The sequence below is a fragment of the Actinia tenebrosa genome, unplaced genomic scaffold (assembly GCF_029948245.1).
Source record: "Actinia tenebrosa isolate PJP-AT-01 unplaced genomic scaffold, QUT_ActTen_1.0 PGA_scaffold16__25_contigs__length_10494907, whole genome shotgun sequence".
Lineage (NCBI taxonomy): Eukaryota > Metazoa > Cnidaria > Anthozoa > Actiniaria > Actiniidae > Actinia > Actinia tenebrosa.
In genome coordinates this window covers 5,717,025-5,738,020 of record NW_028292576.1, presented here as the reverse complement: position 1 = coordinate 5,738,020, position 20,996 = coordinate 5,717,025, and the positions used below count along the sequence as shown (strand labels likewise).

At 41.8% G+C, this 20,996-nt stretch overlaps 1 protein-coding gene across 1 annotated transcript; it reads right to left on the bottom strand.

Moving 5' to 3' along the window:
* Positions 1 to 221: 221 nt before the first annotated feature.
* On the bottom strand, positions 222 to 19,902 carry LOC116292248 (uncharacterized). The gene is made up of 6 exons (XM_089031052.1): positions 18,686 to 19,902; positions 14,176 to 18,131; positions 11,529 to 13,286; positions 4,116 to 11,422; positions 2,183 to 3,183; positions 222 to 1,048 (listed from the first exon to the last, which is right to left on the bottom strand). The coding sequence occupies exons 1-5, from the start codon at positions 19,882 to 19,884 to the stop codon at positions 2,185 to 2,187; spliced, it is 15,219 nt and encodes a 5,072-aa protein (XP_088887178.1). The 5' UTR covers positions 19,885 to 19,902; the 3' UTR covers positions 222 to 1,048; positions 2,183 to 2,184.
* Between the last annotated feature and the right edge of the window lie 1,094 nt (positions 19,903 to 20,996).

Genomic DNA, 20,996 nt, shown 5'->3' with positions numbered 1-20,996 from the left:
TTCTTTTCTTTACTGTTTGCAAATGATTATCTTTTGTTCCTAAAAGTGATATATTTTCTTGCCTTATATTTCTATACTTCTATCAGAGCTACATGAAGAGCTGCAAAGGAGTGCATGTACACACACACAAAACAGCAACAACAAAGATGACGACAACAACAAAAACAACAACAAACCTAGAAAAAAAACAGAAAACAAACAAACAAAAAGCAAACGGTTGATATAAATAAAATCTTGTCTTTTATTATAACGCTTGGCATATAATGATTGTATTCATATTGATAGAAAATCTCTTCACTCACTTTCAATATCAACATAAAACTATGAATTTCATCAAATTACTAATCGACTTGATATATAATTATGTATTGGACGGTAAGGGACCAATGAGAGACCGCCACGTCATACTACCTAAACACGTTATTCCTAAATGAATCTAATTATAATTTTATATGAACATTTGTGTTGTGACGTTTTTTGAACGTTTAGCAAAAGGAAAAAGTTTGTTTTGGATATGTCAATATTTGTCCTTTCCTCTTTTTTCCTAATCTAATTTGTTCCAACTAAGCTGATATTTCATCGATACTCATTGTTTTATACATTACTAGGTATAAACAAGTAAACTCACATTATTGCATTGAACATTCGTAAAGGAATTGAGCAAATATAATGTTCTGCAGCCATTTTGGATGATTTAATTTATGTTTCAAGGAAAAAATAGGTTTTTATCTCAGCAAAGATGGCGGCAATGACGTCAAATGCAAAAGAAGCCCCAAAGGACTACTTATTATAACCTGCTGATTTCTAATTAATTTTCAATATTTTCTAACTGGCACAAAATGAGCAAATGAGCATTGTGCAATTTTTCTTTGGATGCCATTAAACGATTCACCACGAACTATCGCAGAGTGCTTCCTAATGGATTGCCTTCTTGGCTGGTCACGTGACATGCTGCTTTTCCTTATATGGTGTTGACACTTGTAAAAATGTTAGTGTCCAGTCATTTTATTGGTAGCTTGGTGAAGATTATGGTAAAAAAAATTTATTCCTGCGGAAAAAAAAAATCAAACAAGCGTAAAAATACAATTAAATGAAAAAGTTGCTATCGTTGACAAGATTGGACATTGTCAAATAAGCGTTTCTTCCTCATTACTGATTTTTAGTGCCAATGGCCCATTATCAGGCTACGATTGATCATAAATAATCAACGGTAAAAATTTGTACATATGTTAAAAAGAATGCCTTCGAAACGACTCCTAGTAGAATCAGAAAAGGGCCACCGGCTCAAAAGCTTGGTAATGAAAATCAGTAATACTGGTTGAAGAAACGTTTATTTGAAAAAACAAAAGTAGTGCCTTTTATAATTCTACGGTCGATACAAACCGAGACAAAGTACAATTTCTCATATTTTTCCTGCCGTCTATCGAGTTTTAGACAGAGACATGAATGCGTATGCTGGCCTTTCCGAGGTTGTGACGCGCGCGAAATCACGGGGCTTTTCTAGGGACGTGTAATGTTTCAATATTGCAGAAAGCAAACTCTCTTGAAATATAGACCGAAAACCAAAGTCAAAGTGACCCGATTCAAAAACTAAAACCTGTAAGACGAAGTAGACAAATGCTGTCCCCCAACACAGACCCATGATACAGCGCGCAACCTACTCGTTACCAGTTTTCCACATCGGAAAATCCAATATTGAAGAATGTTACGGCATTAGGAATTGTTACAGAAACAAGAAAAAGTATCTTGTCTTCTTTGCTTTTCATTAACTTGTGCAATGCAATAGCATAGTCGGTACTCAAAAAAATTGTCGATGAAAACTATTATAATGAATGAGGAGAAAAGCATTCAAGAAATGCCTAGGATCGCCCCTAAGGTCAAAAGATATCCCTATCACCTACGATTTTCTCTTTTACTTTAGATAGGTTTAAACCTTCTCAAGAGATTGTCAATGCTTTGTTGACTGTTATCAAAAATAAGAGGCTCTCCGTAAGTTTTCAAATGAAATCGAACCAACAAACAGGAACTTTCTAGGAACGTCACTGTAAGCGAGAGATATTCTTCGCACTTTCATCTTTTAGATTTTTAAACTTTGTCAAGAGATTGTCAATGCTTTGATGCCTATCATTAAGAATGAGAAATTCCGTAGGTCTTATAATGAAATCGAATGTCTCCGACTCACCTCTAAGGGGCGTTCTTTATGTGTCTATTCAAGGTCTTGTCTGTTTTTGGAATTTTAGACTTTGACGTTTGGACATTAACGTTCACTGACGGCCGTTGATCGTTAAAGTTGTCAATTAAATGGTTAACAGGCCAACCGGGGACCCCAGGGTTTGTTTCCATCTCCGGTGGTACTGATGGGTATGGCGAAAACGGTGTTTGGGCGGAATAAAAAGGCATTATGGGAAACACTGAGGGTGCCCCCATTCCAAATGGTCCTACTGGAGGACCGCCTTGGGGTGCAAGGTCAAATCCAGAAGGTGATTGGACGAAAGGTGTTTGTGACCTTCCTTCACCTGGAGCTGCAGCATCATTCATCGGAGCTTGAGGCATCATTGGAGGTGGTATTCCCATGGGAAGCATTGGCGGCAGAAATGGTGCAGGACCCCTTTCAGGTTGGAGATTCAATCGTTGTTGAATCAAAGGGTTTGGAAGGCCAGCATTTTGAAGAAACTGTAACACATTTTGTCTAGTGTCGGGTTCTTGCTGCCTTAGCAACGGAAGTGGTGGTGGTTGCTGGGCTGCCTGTGCGGCCGTAATAGCTGACTGATCGTCTTGGAACATGGCTTGGTTTCCGGGAATAGCTGGATTGTTCAACAATGTGTTCTGATTGGTTTGCAATGGTGGAGGGGGTGGAGGTAAATTCGCTGCAAAAGGGTTGTCTACTCCACCATCATTAAGGCTTGGCTGTCCTTCTCCAGGATTCTGGTTACCTCCTGCATTCCCGGGAAACACATCGATCGGTTTCTCACCATTGTTATTAGCATTGCCGGTTGAAAACATAACGGGCGGGTTTTTGGGTCTCTTCAGCAGATCACCTAGCAGCTTTGGTCCACGGCGCCTCTCTAGAATATTGTTGATCAGGTCTCCTAATTGTCTTTTTTGTTTTCTATTCGTTGATTTTGAATTGTGTTGTCGTTCATGCATTTGGTTTGTCAGAGATCTTCGGGACCGGGCAGGAACCTATAATAACAAACGTCCGAAATAAAACTTAAACTCCTAAGAAAGGCATCAAAGCATTGACTATCGTATGAACATGCTGTCAGCAAACAGTCATGCAAATTGCGTAATAAATAGTACTCGATCAATTTTGTTAGTACAGATATTTTCTTGCTAGCTAGTGACTCATGAGTAAAAGCTCGCCTCCTCGTGACGTCATAGATGTCGCCACAAGAAGGCAACGTGATTAATGGAAAATATTGGGAACATAACTTGAAGCCAAGCATCTTCGAGAAAGAGAAATAAAATCATTTTCGACTGAGGAATTGAAATCATCTCGTTGATAAGGTTATTAATCCTTTCGCCTTTTTGAAGCTGAAAAGACGACTCTTATGGCCTCCTAGCCCTACTTAATCTTGCCCCACAACCATATGTACAACAAGGTCTTTAGCAGACTTCCTTTGAAATTCAGAAAGGCGAAAGTAGACAAATGTTTTGGCTTCCTTAACATAGTTTTTCGAAGCTCCAGCTTGAAATTTGACCTTACCACAGATGACGTATTCAGGATTTTCCATTGAGGAGATTTACTACCCATTGAACAATCACGATGTAGAGTGAAAAAAAGAGCCAATCAGAAGAGTGCAGAATTAATAAAATATTTATCTTAACTAATCGCAATGCTTTGTTAACGTCTAAGTTGTTGTCAAAGGTGTAATAAATATTGCTTGCTCCTGATTAGTATTGGGATCCTTTGATGTCACTTCACATTGTGATGAGTTACTTTGGTATCCTTTTAATTTGTCCCCATAGTAGGTATCTTCGCCTAGAAACATATTTTTTATAATTTATTTTTTAATCTACATAATATTACTTGCTGTTGTGTCCGTGTACCTTCAGTTACTTTGGAATGAAATGTCCAACAGAACGTACTGTGGAAATATGGAGAATACTCTTACCTGCTTTTGGTTGGCGACGGCCTGGGAATCAGGAACACTGGATCGGCCATCATATGCTTTGACAATGTTGTTAACGTCTGCTCGACCTAATGGACTGAACAGTGGCACAGTTCCGAACAACTGCCTCTTCGTAATAGTTTTATCCTTTTTGCTGCTTGCTGCTTTCTTGTCTTGTGACGTTATCTTTGCTGAACCTTTGCCAATGGAGGACTTGGCTACTTGAACGCTTACGTGGACTTTTGGCCGATGACCAAGATAGGCTACACCTGCTTCACTTGCTTGGTTGAATTCATTGGCTTCGGACTGAACGTGATTCAGTGGTTCTTCAATCTGGGTGACATGTTGCTGGGGCTCAACATAAGCAGCTTCTGGGTCTTGAATAACTTGAGTCTGTTGCTGTGAAACAACCTGTTCAGGACCTTGTTGATACTGGTTTATAACCCGAGGAACTTGTTCTTGAGCTCCTTGTTCTGTAATTAACCCCAAGCTTGGAATCCCAGCTTGTGCTCTTTCGACAGCAAAAGGCATTACAAACTGTCGCTTACGAGGCACCAAATTTTTCATCTTTGAAAGCGACGACTTTTTCTTTGGCATTTCAACGGCTTTCTCGGGCATCTTAGATGAAGTTTTAGAACTACCACTAGTCTTTCCATTCAAAGCTCTTTTTACAATTTGAATGTATCGTTTTTGATCTTTCTTGCCTTGTTCTTTATCCTCTGTTATTTTATATTCCTTGGAATTGTTTTGGTCTTTTGGAAACTTTATCTCTTGCGGCAATTCGTTCATACCGTAGATTTGCCTTTTAACTTTCTTTGTTTTGACATCAGTTTTTTTGCTTTTTTCAGCATCATTGGACGAGACGCCTGACTTCTTGGTGCCAGATTGTATGTTTTTGATGTTGACCTTGCTTGGAATAGCATGCTTCCTCTGCATTTGAAGTTCATTGATGATCATACCGTTTACGCCATGAATTTGACTTTCTTTTCGCGGTTCGCTGCCGGCAAATGAAGGCACTGCTACCCCATTCTGAAGAAATCGTTGAGGCAACACTTGCATGGCTGGTACTCTTTCAAAAAGTGAAATCTTTTGACGCTTGTCTCCATTTTTGAGTATATTTTCACCTGGCACTACTTGTTTTTCAGTGTTGCTTGGCTCTTCAGTCTTTTTCTTCTGAACCTTTACCCTCGGGAGTTTGGATTTTGCAGTATTCACATTTACATTAATGGTTCCTTGTTGTTGTGGTGGTTGTTCTGGGAAGAAAGATGCCATTGGAGACTGCTGGGGGAAAGTCAGCGGTATTTGCTGTGCTGGAAACGGAACGAATGGCAAAGGTGCAAAAGGTCTCAGCAAAGGTACTGGATGTGGAGCTACCACAGGTGGTGTAAAGAAAAAGGGTCTTGAAGGCCCTGGTGCCAACAGTGGTTCCCGTTCTAGTGGTATTTGTGGGCCAGGAGGGAAGAATGGTACTTGTCCTCGAAGGCGAAGCATTTGTTCTTCATTCACCGGCATTTCCATTCTGTTCTGTCCTTGCATCTCTTGAAATTGAGCAAAGTTAGGAACCTGTTCTACATTGTTAGGTTGTAAACTTGCGACTGGAAGATCTTGTTGCTTTTCCTGCATGAATTCTTGTTGCAGTCCTTCTTGATTCTGCGGTTCTTGAGGAGTGTTCCCTTGAAAAAACGCCTTGCTTGGGGATTGCTGATCTTGTTGTTCGGCTATTGCTCCGTTGAGTCCTCCTGGACCAATCTCATTTAATCCCTCAGCACCACCATTAACCGTAGAAAACTGATTGCTCTGTCCATTTTCAAATAGCGAAGCATCCGGATTATCAGGATTCATTTGAATCAAGTTAGATTGTTCGTTTCTAACTCCTACAGATTGAGGTGCGAATTCGTCCCGTTTGCTGTTGCTTCCTTTAATTTCTTTCCTTTTCATCTTTTTATCAGCACCATTTTTCGTGGATCGTTTGGGTTTACTAACTTTACTTCTCTTTAGGGGTAAAAAAGAAGACAGAGGCCCAGATATCGGTATATCATATCGTCCAGTTGTAAGGGGTGACTGAGGAAGATAATTCAACATCTGTCTCTTGCTTCGTACGATTATGTCACGAGGCGATGACCCAGGAATGTTGGATTTCGAAGCATGAACTTCAACATCGACTTTTGGACGCTTGTGATTGAAGGTTTCACCTGTGTAGTACTCGTAAAGATTGGTTAAGTACTGTTTTATTAGTTCTGTGTTTTGAGATTCAGGGTCGCTTTCGTCTTCATCTTCCATCTTCATATTTTCGTTTTCCTGATTTCGACGGAAGAACAAGGGGTTCATATTCCAATAGGGGTTATAAGCTCCATAACCACGAGCAAGATAGTTGAGTGCTAAAGCATAAGGGTTTATCATTTGTGGTAGTAGTTGTCGCTTGCTTCGCCTCTTAGTCACGCTCTTCTTTTTTCTTTTGGATTTTGGAATACTGGATCGCATGGATTGAACATTAATATTGACGTGTGGTCGTTGTTGTGGTGGAAAGTTCATCAAAGGATACGAAGGTAACATCATTGGATGATAACCAAGGTACTGTGGGAGTATCTGTTGGGGTAACTGTGGAGGCGCCTCGTGAAGGACTGGTGCAACTGGCGCTTGATTGTAAAAAAGATGGGTCGCAGCGCCGAACATATCAGGTTGCATCATGGGAAGGACTTGACGTCTATGACGGCTCCCTTTCTTTTTCTTTTTATCAGGAATAGTAGATCTCTCTGTTTCAACATGAACATTGACCCCTGGAGGCTTGACCGCTGGGTAACCAGGAAATAAAGGAGCTTGTTGCAGGGGCTGAAAAAATGGTAGTCTTGGATATATAGCTGAAGGAGATGCTATCATTGGAGCAGCTGCATGTCCATATGGCTGAATAGACCTTTGAAGTGCTAAGGCATTGGGATTCGCGTAGTTCATGGGAGCTTGAGCCCCAGGATTAATCAACAACTGTCTCTTCTTCTTTTGGGATTGGGAATCCAGGTCTCTTTTAGCAACATAGTGTTCATAATCAGTACTCGGTACACCCGGTATGGTAGACATTTTCTGCAGACGTTCTACAATAGGGCCTTTTGGATGAGCAATATTTAATGGAGACACGGGCAGAAACAGAGAATGAGAGCCTAAAAGCTGTCTTTTAGTGATTGTTTTGCTACGCTGATCTTCGTCTGTGATGACTGTATGCGTGTTTTCCTTTTTGATTGGCGTTTCTGTCTTAGTTATTGTCGACTTTGTAGAAGTTGAATCTTTACTGGTAAATTCAGTTTCTTTGTCGGACTTTTTGGCATGCTCGATATTTGATCTGTGGAGCATGCGGTAGCCGTGGTAACCACCGTGATAGCCACCATGGAACTCACCATGGTAACCTAGGTAATCATCCTGGTAACCTTCATGACCACCATGATAATCATAACCATCGTCAAAGTGTTCAACATGTGATGGTATTCCAATATAACTTGTCTGGTGGGATACAGTCGAACCACGGGGCTCGTACATCGCGCTATGATGAACGACAAACGTGTCATGCGAGTGTATGATTGGTTGATGAACGGCTGGTGGAGGCTGATGGAATACAATAGAAGGTTGATGATACACGACAGCAGGTCTGTGGACTACGACTGGGGGTTGGTGGTAGATAATTGGAGGTCTGTGAACGACGATAGGAGCACGGTGTACAACAATGTCAGGTCTGTGGTATACTTCGGGCGGAGGATGATAGATGATGGGAGGACGGTTCACTACGATGTCATTTTTCTTGTCCGCCTTGACGTCCTTTTCAACTTCAGGGTGTAAAATGTTAACCTTTTTTGAAGCGTTTTCCTGTCTTCCTGTTTTACTATTTTTTGTTCCCTTGTGAGCTTTTTTATTCTTGGAAGACTTGGTTTTCTCTACTTTCGATTTCCCATATCCAGCAACTACATGTCCATAGCCGTATCCCCAGCCTCCATCAAAACCATGAGGCGCCCCAACATAGGTACCTGCATGCGTCACGTCACTAGCAAAAGGCTCGTAGTTCGTGTGCGGGACATATGTATCATGAAAGTACAGAACTGGTTGGTGCACAAATGGGGGAGGCTGGTGAAGCACTACTGGAGATTGATGATACAACACGGCAGGCTTATGCACAACTACAGGAGCTTGATGAACCACTATAGGTGGTCTGTGGATCACTACATTCGGTCGATGAATAACTACATCCGGTCGGTGATAGACCTCGGGTGGGGGATGGAACATGATAGGAGCTCTATTCATCACTACTACATTCTTTTTAAGTCCCTTGTGATGACGGCTATGAGATTTGACACGATTTGAATATTTGTTTTTTGATGACAAACTACGAGATTTGCGGGTACGTTTGGCGCCTTTACTAGCAACAGCTTTGTGAACCTTCTTTGTTACTTTTCCCTTAGGAGCTCTTTCCACGTCCGATTTAGCAAACGCTGGTCCAAAAGGACCTACAGCTTGTGGTGTATAACCTTGAGCACCTGCAATCCCATTTGCATTAAATGGCACGGGACCATGGAATCCGGGTCCATTATATGTAAATGGACCATGAAACATTCCTGCTCCTGGCCCAAAACCATTCCATGGTCCACTTGGGTGCATCATGGGTCCAAGCCCATATCCATATCCCCATCCACCGCCAAAGAAGTGCGGAGCACCAACATAGGTTTGACCATGTTGAATATGAGACGCAAATGGCTCATAAAATCTATGCGCAATATAACTGTCATGAGAATGTAGAACATTCTGATGCACCAGAGGTGGCGGTTGATGGAAAACAACTGGCGGTGGGTGATAAATTACAGGGGCACGATGGACGACAACAGATGATTGGTGGTAGACTATAGAGGGCTGGTGGTACACTAGATCTGGTCTGTGGACAACAATATTTGGCCGGTCATATATTTCTGGTGGTGGGTGGTATATCATTGGGGGTCGCTGAATGAGAACCAGGTTTTTCTTTGCGCCTTTAACTGTATTTTTAGAATCTTTAGAGGGATGGCCATGGAGATTCTTCTTTGATCCTTTCACAGACCTCCTCTGAAGAACCTTGTGAAACATTTGAAATATTGAGTGTTTCTTTTTCTTGTCTTCAGTAGTGTCTCTCTTTGTTTTGTTGTGATGAGATTTCTTTGTCTTTTCAACCTTGGATTTCCCAAAGGCATGCCCATGTCCATGTCCATAGCCCCAGCCCCATCCGCCTCCGAAGAAATGCGGTGCACCAACATATGTACCCCCATGGACCACATGAGCATGGAAAGGTTCGTAAAAATGATGAGCTAGATACGTATCATGGGTGTGAACTATAGGCTGATGTACCATTGGTGTTGGTTGATGGAATACTATTGGAGGCTGATGATACACCACAGATGGTCGATGAAGGACAACAGGAGACTGATGGAATACTACAGATGGTCTATGAATGACTATGTCTGGTCTATGGAGAACGACGTCTGGGCGATGATAGATCTCTGGAGGTGGATGGTAGACAACTGGAGGCCGACGCATTATCACTATATTCTTTTTGTGTCCATTTTTATGACTCTTGGTACTTAAGCTTCGCCTATTTTTAACTTTCGATTTTGTTTTGCTTTCATTTTCATTGTCATCGTCATCATCGTCATCATCGTCATCGTCCTCTTCGTCATCATTTTCATTCTCATTTTTGTCTTTTTTGTTTGTCTTTTTAGAAGATTTTGTTTTCTTAGCAGTTTTTCCATTGGCAGTATCCTCAACCTTAGATTTTCCAAAGGCGTGCCCAGCATGATATCCATAACCCCAACCCCATCCTCCATGGTAGAAGTGTGGAGCACCAACATACGTTCCAGCATGAGTAACATGTGCCCCAGCTGGTTCATAATAATGGTGAGGAAGATAGGTTTCATGAGAGTGCAGGATTGGTTGGTGTACCATTGGAGTTGGCTGATGGAACACGATGGGTGGCTGATGGTACACCACTGGTGGACGATGGACAACAACTGCAGATTGATGGAATACCACGGATGGTCTGTGGATAACGATGTCTGGTCTATGGAGTATTACATCAGGACGGTGGTATACTTCCGGTGGTGGATGATATATGACGGGAGGTCGCCTCATTATGACCAGATTTTTCTTATGTCCAGGTGCCTCACCCTTAGATGATTTTGAGGTCTTAGTTTTCTTCTCGATCTTTTTACTTTTGTCTTCGAGATCTCGCCTCGACCGTTGCTTGGCAGGTTTTGCGTTTTTCTTTACATTACTCAATTTTTTAGGACTTTTGGTAACTTTTGATTTTACGAATGCAGGTCCAAAGCCGGTCCCAAAGCCACCATATCCATACCCAAATCCTCCGCCAAAAAAGTGAGGTGCACCAACATAGCTCCCTGCGTGCTCAACATGAGACGCATATGGCTCGTAAAACGGATGTCCAACATAGGTATCATGAGAGTGTATTATAGGGTGATGTACCATGGGTGCTGGCTGATGAAAGACAACAGGTGGTTCGTGATATATTACTGGAGGTCTGTGGAGTACAACTGATGGCTGATGGTAAACGACGGACGGTCTATGGATGACTATGTCAGGTCTGTGCACTACTAAATCCGGGCGGTGATAAATCTCAGGCGGCGGGTGATAAATCATGGGTGGACGGTGTGCAATTACAATATTCTTCTTATCACCTTTTCCGCTTGATTTCCTGAAGCCTGCGTGTTCTTTATTCGATATATTTTTTGTCACTGTTGATCGTTTGACTTTCTTTCCTTTGCTCTTAGCCTTTGGGACTTTTGATTTACCGAATGCAGGACCCCAAGCATGTGGAGCGACTCCCAAGCCACCAGGGTAATAGTGTGGCGACCCAACATATGTTCCAGCATGTTGTATACTAGAAGCAATAGGTTCGTGATATGTGTGGGCAACATAAGAGTCATGCGCATGTAGTACTGGCTGAGTGTTTAATGGTGGAGGCTGATGAAATACAACTGGAGGTTGTTGGTATATTACAGGAGGTCTATGAATAACCACTGACGGTTGATGATACACAATGGATGGTCGATGGATTACCAAGTCTGGACGATGGACCACGACATCCGGTTGGTCATAGATTTCTGGAGGGGGATGATATATCATAGGAGGTCGATGTATAAGAACCATGTTTTTCTTGCTACCAGTTTTAGATGATTTTTTCTGGGTTTCTGTTGAACGCCGACTTTTATTTTTTGATTTCTTTTGAGGTTTGTTGATCTTTTCAATCTTTGATTTGCCAAATGCAGGACCAAAGCCGGGTCCAAAGCCAGGTCCAAAGCCGGGTCCAAAGCCGGGTCCAAAGCCGGGTCCAAAGTCATGTCCAAAGTCATGTCCAAAGCCACCATATCCATACCCAAATCCTCCGCCAAAGAAGTGAGGGTGCACCAACATAGCTCCCTGCGTGCTCAACATGAGACGCATATGGCTCGTAAAACGGATGTCCAACATAGGTATCATGAGAGTGTATTATAGGGTGATGTACCATGGGTGCTGGCTGATGAAAAACAACCGGTGGTTCGTGATATATTACTGGAGGTCTGTGGAGTACAACTGATGGTTGGTGGTATACGATTGATGGTCTATGGATGACTAAATCTGGACGATGAACCACAACGTCAGGACGGTCATAGATCTCAGGAGGTGGGTGATAGATCATCGGTGGACGGTGAACTACAATCATATTTTTTCTTTCACCTTTCTTTTGTTTCTTTACAGCTTTTCTTTTAGCATTTTGTTTGATACTTCTTTTGCTCTTTCCCTTGGCAGCCACTCTTGACTTGGTGTACGCGGGCTCACCAACTGCAGGGGTGTTTTCACCAAGGTAGATTTGTGATAAGGGATCGGTTATAAACGACTCATGCTGTTCCATTAGTGTATATGCAGGGTCTAAACCGTGATAAGCATGACGTTTCAGGTCTTTATGATGCCGATGATGATGATGATGATGATGCTTGTTTGATCTCTTATGACGAATCTTTCCGTGTTTTGACTTTTTGCTGGCATTTTCTTCATGCGCCTTCTTCTTTTTGTGTTCTTTGGAATTCTTCTTGGAAGCTTTTTGCACCACTGATCTACCGAAAGCAGGACCAAATGGTAGGCCGAACCCCGGACCAGCACCAAGTGGGCCATGGAATCCCTGCATACCCCAGCCATAAGCATTAGTGCCGGGATAAAAATGAGGTGCACCCACATACGAGCCTGCATGCTGTATGAAACTACTGTGAGGTTCTAAATACTGATGAGCCACGTACGCGTCGTGTGATTTGATAATTGGTTGGTGGTTTAAAGGCGGTGGTTGATGGAACACTACGGGAGGTTGTCGATATACGATAGGAGGTCTGTGAATTACCACTGATGGTTGGTGAAAAACAACGGATGGCCTGTGAATAACAAGATCTGGACGATGGACGACAATGTCTGGTCGATCGTAGATTTCAGGAGGTGGATGGTAGATCATAGGCGGTCTGTAAACAAGTACGTTGTTTTTGCGTTCACCTTTTGACGGCTTAGATTTGTGCGTTTTGACTTGTCTTGAAGGAATTTCATCCTCTCCTGAAATTTCACCACTGGCTTCGTCTTGGTTTTGGTCTTCCTCACTTGATCTGGTGTCCTTTTTGGAGTCCTTATCATTTGGTCTTTGCACTTTACCTCTTTTAAAATGATATCCTGCTAAAGGTGGTATTATATGCCCGAATTGATGATCTAGCAAAGGTCCTGGGTAGTTCTCTACTCCACCTTGAGGGATGCCAATGTAGTGCCCACCTTCATTGACAACAGAGTTAATATGCTGTGCTACGGATGTAGGATGTAATATAAATTGATCATGTGAATACAGCAGTGGCTGGTTGACTGATGGTGGTGGCTGATGGAATACAATAGGTGGTTGATGATAAACGACTGCAGGGCGATGTACAACTACTGGGGGCTGATGGTACACAATAGGGGGCCTATGGATTAGAATCGGAGCACGATGTACAATGATTTCAGGTCTGTGATACACTTCCGGCGGAGGATGGTAAATAATTGGAGGACGGCTTACGACAACATCTTTCTTTTTCTTCTTATTCGCCTTTCTTTTCTTTAACGATTTCTTGTTTCTTTTATTCAGTTCTTTGGCATGCATGCTACTGGAATCTGCAACAGAGCGTTTGGGCCGATTAGTATAACTTGCCGAATAGAATCCTTCAGATTCCTTAAGTAGGTTTTCAGAAACCTTAAAATCATATGAACTTGGTCCCGCGGGATCAGAATCAGGGTCCCGAAGAGAACTTGTATTTCCCGCTAGAATCACTTATTCCTTGACTATTCACCATAAGGTCAGAAGCAAACTTATCGCTAAGGATTTTTGTTGAATCACTCTTTTCAACTTCACGATATGAACGACGTTTGTTGGTTTGGATTTTCGGAACCTTACTCTTCCCACACCACCCTCCGTGGCACCCGCACCCATGACACTGATGCATATGGATGATGTGAGATGGAAAATGATGAATATAGGACGAGTGGTGGATCATCATATGAGGTCCTTTATGGATGACTATAGGTGGGCGATGGATGAGCCATGGGTGATGATGTATTACGTATGGCATTCGATGGATGAGTATGGGTGGACGATGAAACATGAGATCGGGCCTATGAACAATCAAAGGCATCCTATGTATTAAGACAGGCGGACGATGAATGATAATCGGCATCCGATGAACCAGTATTGGTGGTCTGTGAATGATTAATGGATGTCGATGGACTATGAATGGTGGTCTATGAACCATGATATTTGGTCTGTGAATCACGTGACTTGGTGGATGAAAGAGGATTGGAGGTCGGCGTATGATAATGACTGTCTTTTTACTGGGATTCTTACTATACTTCAGTGAAGTATCTGTGACATTATTGGTGGCTGAACGTTTCTTTATTCTATTTATATATTTCTTTACTCCATTCTTACTTTGTCCTTTATCCCCATTGCTTATCCCCAACCCTAAATCACTTTCGCTTCTTTTTATTACAATATTAACGTCCTCACCTAAGTTGGATATCCAGGACTGTTCGACCGCACGTCTGATGCGTTCTCCCGCTCCGATTGGCTGATTAACATCAATGTGGTTTTCTGCAACTCCAAAAGGAAGATCGTCTTCTTCTATGGATCGTCTGCTTCTTTTGATAGCTCTTTGGGAATCTTCGGCTTTAGCAACGTTGTCGCTTTTGATTTTGTCACGCTTGTGACCTTTATGTAATGGTAACACGGATTTAGCAAATGCACCGTGACCAATACCTTCCATATAAATTTCTTCATGAGGGACACCATGATAGTTCACCATATGAGTGACGTGACTCCCAACCGGAACTGCTACTGAGTGCGTGACATAGTTGTCATGAGAATGCATGATTGGCTGATGAACCATTGGTGGTGGTTGATGGAATACGATAGATGGTTGATGGTAGACTATAGCTGGACGATGTACAACAACAGGAGGTTGGTGATAAATGATTGGTGCACGATAAAGTACGATAGGTGCCCGATGCACCACGATGTCGGGCCGATGATAAATCTCCGGAGGGGGATGATAAATTATAGGCGGTCTGTGAATAACAACAGAGTTCTTCTTACTTCCATTTACGGTAGTTTCTTGTTGCTTTTCTGTTGATATTTTAGATATCTTGTCCTTTTTTGATGCTGATTCAGTTCTTGGTTTTGCTTTGTGGAGCTTGGACTTTGTATTGTCTTCAGGAACTACTTCGATGTCTAGTTCCCCGTATGCACTACCCGAGCCACTTTCAATCATTTTAATATCATCATCATCATCATCATCATCATCATCACCACTGCTCTCAAGGTCTTCTCCGTCATGTTCAGATGCTTTATCATGCTTGATTTCATCGCGGGCAGCCGGCTTTTCTTCCTTATTAGGAACCTTGGATTTTCCATAAGCCATATAATGAAGGTGATTGTGTCCGTGGTAGTACGCATGCGGATACTGTGTTATAGCACCCAAATTATGCACTGTAGACCCATACAGTTTGACAGCAGGGCGAGTCACCCATGTGTCATGTGACTTCATGATTGGTTGATGCACCATAGGCATTGGTTGATGGAAGAAAATATTAGGTTGGTGGTAGACGATGGCAGGTCTATGTACGATGACCGGAGGCTGGTGATAAACTATAGGCGCACGATGTACCAGGATAGGTGGACGGTGTACTACGATGTCAGGTCGATGGAAGATCTCGGGTGGCGGATGGTAGATAATCGGGGGTCGCTTCACCATCACAGAATTCTTTCTTTTGGCTTTTTCTTCCTTTAAATGCTTGTGTTTTAAGCTTTTCTTGACTGTGTTTTTCTTGGTGTTGGATATATCATCCCGTTGAGCACCCTTAACGTTTTTGGGAACTTCAGACTTGTAGTATGCATGTTGGTTATCATCGCCGCCCCAGTGATTATGGAAATTCATATAAGCATGTTTGGGTATACCAACGTATGCGGTGTGATGAGTCACGTGACTTGAAATAGGGACTGGAACCGAGTGTGTGACCCATGTATCGTGTGACGTAATCAACGGTTGATGAACAGCTGGTGGTGGTTGATGGAACACTAACGATGGTTGATGGTATACTATAGCAGGCCTGTGCACTACTACAGGAGGCTGATGGTAGACGATTGGTGCCCTATGGATCATGATAGGAGCTCTGTGGACCACTATGTCAGGACGGTGGTATATCTCTGGTGGAGGATGGTAAATAATCGGAGGTCTGCGAATAACTACTGAGTTCTTTTTGTGCGGGTTCTCTGTACTTGCCTTCTTGTGGTGTAACTTGCTCTTCTTGATTGGTTTCTCTGATGAAGACTTTTTGGAAGATTTAAGTTTATTTTTTGAGGGTTTTGATATCTTGGATCTTTTGCCCATTCCTGAGTGGAAGAGTGGTGCTCCATAATTAGATACAATGTTTGGAATACCAATATAGTGTCCGTAGTCCCTGACAACCGATCCGTGATGAGTGGCATAGAATGAAGGGTGTATCGTGAACGAATCATGTGAGAACAACAAAGGCTGACTTACAGCTGGCGGGGGCTGATGGAACACGATGGGTGGCTGATGGTACACTACAGCAGGACGATGCACAATCACCGGTGGCTGATGGTATATTATGGGTGGACGATGAATAACTAATGGTGGTCTGTGAACCACAATGTCAGGACGATGATAGACCTCCGGCGGAGGATGATAAATGATTGGCGGGCGGTTGACAACTACATCTTTCTTTTTCTTCTTTTTGATAAAATTAACAACACCATCATCATAACGCGAGTCATCATCATCTAAGTCACGCTTCTTGCGTGACGTCCTATCGTCAAGTATTTGATCGAGAAAATTGTTGTAATGCGGTATCTTGTTGCGCTTATTAAGCAGAGTTGGTTCAAAATCTTTGTAAGTCAACGCCTCGGAGGAAGCTTTCTTGGATGAAATGATGTCAAACTCATCCTCTACATGACGTTTTGCTTTGGGTTTCCAATACTGACTCAAATAGTCTAAATTGTCTAGATATCTGGTGTAAACGTCACGCTTTGGTCTTAAAGGGTTTTCTTCATGACTTGTTTCACTCTTCTTGAAGATCTTCCCTTGAATTTTAGCTCTTACGGTTTTAACATTGCGCGGGACGCTATGCTTCCGAAAAGCGTCGCCATGGAAACCTTCATGGTAATCACCATGGAAATCGCCATCGCCATGGTAACCATCGTAGCCAGAAAACACGTGATTTGGTATTCCTAGATAGCTTGTTGCGTGAGATACGGATGAACTAGAATGCAGTACTACAGGTCTGCTGACATAGGTATCGTGTGAGTGCATGATTGGTTGATGGACCACGGGCGGTGGTTGATGGAAGACAATTGATGGCTGGTGATATATTATAGCAGGCCGATGTACAACTACGGGAGGTTGATGGTAGATAATTGAAGGTCGATGTAGCATGATGGGTGCCCGGTGTACTACGATATCCGGTCGGTGATAAATCTCCGGCGGCGGGTGATATATGATAGGTGGTCTGTGAATAACGATATTATTCTTTCGGTTCCCTTTCTGTTCTTTAATCTTCTGAGGACGTAACTTTTTTACTGTTTTCTTTTTTAATTCAGTTTCGGCTGATCTACGTGAACGATGTTTACTGTTTATCGTGGAATTTCCGGCATGTGCCACTGTAGAATTCTGGAGGTTGGAGTGTTTAAGAATCTTCGTTCGCTTTTTAGCAGTAGCTTTAGTTTTCTTCTTAGGTGAAAGTTTTGCCTTAACGTGGTGTTTTTTATGGGTGCCTTGGATCGCGGCCTTCTTGACGTGAAATCTTGGTTCAGAGTAGACATTTCTTGGTCCTAGAGAACCAGTCATACCGTTAAATTGTTCCTGGCCACCAAGTTGGTCATTCATTCCCATCATTTCAAGCATTCCAGGTGCATTCATCTCGAGTCCGTTCAATCCAGGTCCGTTCATCCCAGACACTAAGGGTCCATTCATTCCAAATCCTCCCATTCCAAAGCCACCCACACTGGGCATTCCATTAAATGCATTCATTCCATTCATTCCAAACATGTTAGCAGCCTCACCCTGCAAAACTCCTGGGGGTGGATTCCCGTATACGTTTACCGGGGGAGGTACGGGAGTAACTATATCATGTCGTACAAATTGCCTTGGTCTTCGAGGAATGTGAAACCTTGACTCGGGCATTTCGTAGAATCCAAATCGTCGTCTGCCATACATTCCTCGTCGGTACGGTCCACGGAATCGTCTCCGGTATATCGGGTTATACATGCTAGGCATGTCTTCGACTTCGGAACGGTCGTAAAGTTCCGGTATGTGATACCTGTGGTGGCGGTGATGACGACGATGATGGTAACCATAGGGATTATCGAAGGCCCGACGGTAAAACGGAACATCTTCGGAATCATCGAAGTAGTGTCGGGAATGATGGCGAGGAGGCGGGATCCATGCTCTGCAAAACAACGATCACATTATTTAGAAAACTTATTTTCATTGCTTTTTATTAACCCTTGTGTTTCTTATTTGTGCTTATGCTTTTTTCGCACTAGGTTTATGCAATACTAGATCACGTGATCATGACCGATCACGTGATCATGATGAATGATTTTTGATCGACTACACTTCAAGATGATAATGATAACGATAATGCTAATGCTAATGCTAATGCTAATGCTAATGCTAATGCTAATGCTAATGCTAATGCTAATGCTAATGCTAATGCTAATGCTAATGCTAATGCTAATGCTAATGCTAATGCTAATGCTAATGCTAATGCTAATGCTAATGCTAATGCTAATGCTAATGCTAATGCTAATGCTAATGCTAATGCTAATGCTAATATCAATGCTAATGATAATGATAATGATAACAGACAAAATAAACAAGGTTACATATCCTAAATATCAACATGATTAAGAAATCAACACAACACAACTTTCTATTACTATGGTTACCTAATGAAAGTCATTTGGGTGTATATTACCATGGTAACCATATCATTCTTACCGATAGTGTGCATGATAGGGGCTACCATAGAGTCTCCTGTGATATGGTCTTCTGCTTCTTCTAAAACCACCATAAGGATAAGGATAGTAATGAGGGTGATGATAATACGGGTGTATCGGTCCAATAGGAACGATAGGCGTGGGTGGATGAGCCCCTGGACGGGACACAACCTGCAACGAAGCTGGTTTGGCTTTGACTTTAACGCCGGCGGAATTGGCGTTGATTTCCAAATCAGCTGATTTATCATCGACTTGAAAATGCCCCACTTCCGGTTCTGAAGATTCTTTTGATCCTTCGGACTTCGAACGAGCATCTCGGTAGGGATACCGAGAATTTTCCCCTTCATTTTCGTATAGCGGATGTGATGTCACTACTTCTGAGCCGCTGTTTCCAATAGGATCCTTAATAGGCTCGGGATTCGAGCTAGATGAACTGGAACTGATAGGTTGTCCATTAATAGAGTTACCTTGTATGGTCACAGAAGACGGTGGGTCACTTAGCTTTGGACTAGCTGTAGATTGGTTGTTATCGCTTTTAGCTTTAATATTATTATTATTGTTGGTTGCAGAGCTCGCTGCATTGTCCTGCTTAGTGTCCGAATTATCTACCACAGTACTGCTTTGTGTTTTTGATTCCTCAGGTTTCTTTGAACTAAGTGTTACCTCACCTCGCTTTTCCCCAGCGATATTACTATCACTATTTCTTCCTGAATCACTTGGTTTTATTTCATTTTGAGATGAAGTAGTTGTGCTTCTTTGTTGAGAATTATTTTCGGAATTTTGTCGGACAGCGTTCGTGATCCCACCGCTGTCACCATTGGGTTCGTTGACGTTTGATCTAGAGTTTTGCTCATGAGTGTTTCCCACTGAAGTATCCCCAGATTTTAAAGCCTCAATAGGAGTTTCGATCCCTTGTCTTTTATCATTGCTTGCAGTTAAAACTTTGAATCCTTTCTGGCCCTCTAGACTGTCGTCTTTGTCGACAGCGCTTCGTATATCTCGTGTATCTATATTCCTTTCGATTGATACATCCGACCAGTGTCTATCGTTCCCTTCTCGTACATTACCTGTCCATTGCTCCTTGGTAAGATATTGTTTTGGACGTGGTTTGGCAATCGCTTGTTTATTATATAAACATTGTAAAAGAATAACAAACAGCGCCAAAGTTGCCAAGGGTTTTGGCGCAAAACGCCCAGACATAGCTATTCTTTTTAGATCATTGGCAATTCCCATAGACTTAGAGAGATGGCCGGGCCATTGTTCCTCAATTACATCACAGATTCAAATCCAAGAGAGAGTGAATCTTGGTTTTTCAGTAGTGACATCAGAGAAAAGGAATGTAGATTAAGGTGTCTTAGCTCATGATAGCTGTGAAGCGTGTAATAGATCCTACCTGTACTTTTTGATTGGTCTTAAAAGGACAACCTGACTAGTGTTTAAAGGCGACTGTCTTAGAGTCTTTTGATTGGAGAGGATATTGAACCACTTTACTTCAAACAGGTGGAACCTACAAGTATTTTCTACGCATGGCGACCCATAAATGAAGGCATTCTACGCTTCAAATCTAAAAGCAAAGGTCAAGCAAAGAGGGTCGCTTAACGTACTTACAGCTAAAGCTAAACTCCAGTTCATGGTTCTATAATTTTAGTCAAAAATTCGTTCAATCGCTTCGGACTGTTTTCTCAGCTCAAACAAGTCGAAACTTCTCAAGATCTAGTGTTTAAAACGGTTTTAGGGAAAAAGACATAAATTAACAAGGCTGATTTGGACGTTTCTGTTGTACAAATTCCTAACACTTTCAAGTTTTCAAAATAATTTGCTTTATTATATAAACAAACTGATAGATTTTTATGAGTTTTTCTGTCATGTTAAAACACCTGTGGACTATTTAGTCTATTGATTTAATTTTGAGTCTAAACAAGAAAAAGGAAACAAGCTAGAAGAGGAAGAGAGGAAAACAGAAGGAAAGAAGAATGAAGGATGGAAAGAGAAAAAAATGGAAGGAAGAATGAAAAAAAAATTATCAAGTCTATTTGAAATGTTTTTTCTTAAATATTATAGAAAATATTTTTACTAAAAAATTTTTTTTCTCAATTAATATGAAAACATTTTTGATGGCCAACTATATATAATATAGTCTTGAATAATATATTTTTTAAGTTTGTTCAGTACTTTAAAATAGCATTTTGCATAAAAACACTATTAACAAACTGAATAAAAATATCATTATGAAATGACCAAAACGAATTTACTTTTTAGAAAAAAAAATCTTCAAGAGACTTGGAAAAAAGGGACTCGGAAACGGTGCCAAA

Excerpts from the sequence above, each read along its gene's own strand:
- LOC116292248 (XM_089031052.1), bottom strand. The coding sequence starts at position 19,884 with ATGTCTGGGCGTTTTGCGCCAAAACCCTTGGCAACTTTGGCGCTGTTT. Across the intron at positions 13,287-14,175 it reads GTCCTGGATATCCAACTTAG|ATTCCAGTAGCATGCATGCC; the intron begins GTGAGGACGTTA and ends GCTCTGTTGCAG. Across the intron at positions 11,423-11,528 it reads GAGCTATGTTGGTGCACCCT|CTGGCTTTGGACCCGGCTTT; the intron begins CACTTCTTTGGC and ends CCGGCTTTGGAC.